At 40.8% G+C, this 4,156-nt stretch overlaps 1 protein-coding gene across 1 annotated transcript; it reads right to left on the bottom strand.

Moving 5' to 3' along the window:
• Window positions 1–1,909: 1,909 nt before the first annotated feature.
• On the bottom strand, window positions 1,910–3,917 carry LOC112273633 (putative F-box protein At2g36090). Its single transcript, XM_024502611.3, has one exon. It carries the CDS (start codon window positions 3,213–3,215, stop codon window positions 2,124–2,126), a length of 1,092 nt encoding a protein of 363 aa, XP_024358379.1. The 5' UTR covers window positions 3,216–3,917; the 3' UTR covers window positions 1,910–2,123.
• Between the last annotated feature and the right edge of the window lie 239 nt (window positions 3,918–4,156).

The following is a 4,156-nucleotide window of genomic DNA, read 5'->3' as shown; positions in this document are numbered from 1 at the left end:
ATTTCAACAAGCTCTGCTATAATAACACTCAAAAAAATATCAAATACTATTGAAGACAAGTAAAAGAAAGGACTTGAGGACAAAGAAAATATTTAGAATAATATGAGTTTAGAAGAGGGTAATCCACAACTTCTAATATGCTTATGTCTTATTATGAGAAAGAAATAATCCACTCTTAAATAAGCCAAGACAAAGCTCTGATATTGTAAGTGTACTCTTGTCAATCTGTCAAGGACATGAAGTAAAAGATAATGCATAAACCAATGAAATTTGTATCAAAGAAAGAGTAATAAAATAAAAATAAGGAAATATGTATATTAAAAATAAACCGGAATGGCTTATTGCCAAAAGATAAGGAAACTTGAGACTCTTGAAACTAGATTAGAAGAAAGAAAGGAATTGATAAGACTGAAAAAGGCTTTATTCTTGTCTCTTTATATACTATTTAACTAAGGGCTATGTGGCGATGTTTTATAGGACCTCCAATATGTGTTGACTTTGTAGGACACATGCCTTGACTTACAAGGCAAGATTTTTTATGTGTAGGCCACATAATTAACTTGGTCTTCAAGCTAACAACATGTGTGATACATGGCTAACTTGTTGACCACTTTTCTAATCCAAAAAGTCAATTATAGATACCTATAAAATCAAAGCAGTATCTATGAAGCTTCTAAAAAGCTTTTATAGAAGATAGTATAGAATTAACTTACTTTTACCTACTTCTACTTACTTCTATCTATTTATACAGATAATTACTAGCTTACATGTGTATGTGTGTGACATATGATCCTTGTGAATCATGCACAACAGTCCACCTCAATATTGTGTGTTTTTTGATATTATGCAATATATAAATTATATTTTGTGAGTTATTCTTATAATACATCTAAGATCACTCTATTCAAGTTGTTGTTATATTCTTATCAAATATTTTATACTTCTTCAGAATCATAGATATGTAACTATGCAAATTTTAGTAAATCCTTGTCTATAGGAAATGACCTTATTAAATATTGTAATCCTCTATGACTATTGAAAGAATAAATTGCATTGTTATAAAGTCTGATTAGATCCACTTCTACCTTAAGTGATGAAAATGCAATTGCAACATTGTATTAGCAAATATTTTTTCAAAATTCCTTAGATGATACATCATCTTAATCTAGCAATATATAAAAGAGCTACATTGGTTCACTTAAAAGCAATAGAGATATATTTCCTTGTAAGCAAAATGTTCTAAACTTTGGATTCTATTTGTCTAATGCTTTAAGTTTCTCATCTATCCAATGCAATATGTGAGCATTCAACATTCATTTCTCCAATGTACTCACATCTTCTACGTTTATAATTATGAATTCTTTCTATTGTCTCATGCATTATTCACTTGCAAAACGATTTTGATGTTGTAACCCTGAAACTTCAAGATTTGCAAGGTGTCGGGATCTATATAAAACCCTACACATTTTCTCACAAAAATACTTGATTCTCCAACATGCAAACATGACGACATTCCCCACAAAAATACTTGATTCTCCAACAGGCAAACATGACGACATTGCAATGACGGTGTAATGCGAAGAAGGCATCCAAATGAATGAAAGAAAACAAATAAATGAATGAATGAAAAAGGATGAAGTTTCGGAGACATGGGTCGGCGGCTCGCCTGACGCTCACCTCACTATGACCAAGAAACGCCCGAATCACGTCCGTGAAGCATTACAGTCTGGAGGGCTCCACAAATTCTTCCTAGGGTACTGCTGATGGTGAGCTACCAGAGCGACGAAGAAGTTTATAAAAGTAGAAGACGACGAAGATGCAGCAGCAGCTGGCAGGCAGACATGTAATGCATCCTGGTCCCACAATTGACAGAGAAAAGAAGCGCATGATGAAGGGAGCGATTAGGAAGTGCAGAACAAATTATCACAATTCTCCGCAGGTGTATGAATTGCTGTTTTTATCTTACTATAGACGATACTATAATGTTACATGAAGTTGGTTGTTGTCCTATTGCTTAGGTGCGCTGTTCCTGCCAAAAGCAGCTTCGAATTCTATAAGGCAAGTAATGATTCAATGTACAAGTTGGTTGGATGTGGTTCGAATTTTTGGTAGTGAGAGCTGAGTTATGAAAGACAGTAGCAGAGACAGAGGAATGCGCCGACCCCACTGATGAGTGCTACGGTCAGTTCACGCTGATTCTCTTGCCGAATCCTTTCCGTTTTCCAAGCCACTCTGTTGCGGTGAAATTCCCGGTGGGAGTGCAATACAGTGGAGAAGGAGACGGTCCTGTTGCAACTCAACACTTTGTCGAGTAAAGCTACGCTCTCCCGCCCATTCAACCGAGCTCCTCCGATATTCTCCAGCTTCATGCCAACCTCTGTTACACCTATCACGGGTTTGCAACCTCCGTCTGCGGTCCCCACATTGAAGTGTCTGACTTTCGCCGCAACATTACAGTGTACGGCGTGATTGCGGAGACGCTCGGTTGAGGGGATAACAGTCCCGAATTGAAGCACAAAGTCGCCATCGCAAGGCCAGTGCCTGAGTCCATCTACAGGTTTCCAGCTTGCTAGATTGACCATCCGCCCAGTCTTTTTGTTGACCAAAATCCAACTGACTGTCATGTTCTCGTTCAAAGCTTTCCACAAACCCTCCGCTGATGAAACTGAAGACAGCTCCGTCTGAATCGCCACGGCGGTGATGCCCTCGTCGTCTTTGTGAAAGCCATTAACCTCGTCAGTACCCTCCAGAAGATCAAACATGAAAGGACTATTATCGAACCAGTCTCTGGATTTCTCGGCTCCAAAAAAACCAGCAATAGTTCTTGAGACCAAAACCTGGCCATTGTACATGACATCTATAATCGAGCTAAAATCTGAAGGACATACTTCTTCACCTTCAACATAATCACAGTGCTCTACTGTTGCTGTTCCTGTGCCCGAGAGACAAGGATGACAGTTTTCGCAGAATTTTCTGTAACCCCCAGTCTGCAAGATTAAGTCCTTAGCAGCAGCCTGTTTTGTGGAAGGCCAACGCAGATTGCAAAGTCTTTCCCAAAATGCTTCGCTTGCACAAAGTCGGCGGAATTCAGAGCTCGCACAGCTTGCTTTGGCGAGAGTTAATGCATCCACTCGGCTGAGAATCTCGCCAAGCAAATCGGAGCTCAAGAATCTCCTCTCATGATCCACGCCTTCTGCATAAAGACCCATCTCCATTGAAGAGAAAGTGATAGTCCTCAACGTGCGCTTCTCAAAACTCCCCGAGATAAAAGACGAGCAATAGGAGCTCCGTCACGAAGTCAACGATTACAAATGCAAGACACGGGCGTACCACTAGAAATTTCGAAATACTGTTGCACTCTACCTACAATTCTTCGGGCTCCTATTTTCAACACTAGCTTCCTCTTAAAAACCGTGCTACGAAAAAACTTCTCAAGCCCATATTCAAGAAAAGCTTCAACGCGGTTCCAGATCACTCAATAAAGTCCATCAGAACTCACACAGAAATGGCCTGCGACAGAAACTTATACCATACAATTGTGTAAATTCAGCAAGATTGTCGGAAGATGGATCCACACTTTGCTCCGACGGCCTGAGCTCGGAAACAACCACATCGACAGTGTTCTCTCCGCACAAAGGTCCAACTCCTCAAATGCATCGCCGAGACCCTCGAAGCCATCAATTTGATCCAAAAACTAAAGTACTCAACCCCTAAGCCTGCCACACCATATTCGCTTGGAGAAAAAAGATACGAGGAAGATTCTCTGGAAAATGTTGGGAAGAACTTGAGAAGATGCAAGGCTTACGAATGCAGGAAAGAGGGAAGCATTGGAAAGCTATGCACCGACGCAGAGGTTGAAGAAGAGGTGCATGAATTGGAGGCGGGGACGCGGGGCAGTCGGTCGATTGCGGTGACCACGACGAGAAGAACACGGAGTCACATGCTAATTGCCCTCGTGTTCACCGTCGGCGGGCTTCCTTGTCTTGGCTGCTGTAACCGCCACGCGCGTCCCGTTACTGAAGACCGGATCTGGCGGGTATATTCCCCATGGTTAAACGGGTATCGTTATCGAGTCCCGGGTATACGTTTTTATCACCCGTACACAAACCCATTTTTTCTTCGTTTGTATAGGATATAGTTTACCACATTAATACTT

The sequence above is a fragment of the Physcomitrium patens genome, chromosome 20, assembly GCF_059467195.1.
Source record: "Physcomitrium patens ecotype Gransden chromosome 20, ASM5946719v1, whole genome shotgun sequence".
NCBI classification, from domain to species: Eukaryota; Viridiplantae; Streptophyta; class Bryopsida; order Funariales; family Funariaceae; genus Physcomitrium; species Physcomitrium patens.
Note: the sequence above shows the minus strand (reverse complement) of the source record. Positions and strands in the feature narration are given on the sequence as shown.

What these genes read in the sequence shown, in the direction of transcription:
- LOC112273633 (XM_024502611.3), bottom strand. Translation starts at nt 3,215, where the DNA reads ATGGAGATGGGTCTTTATGCAGAAGGCGTGGATCATGAGAGGAGATTC.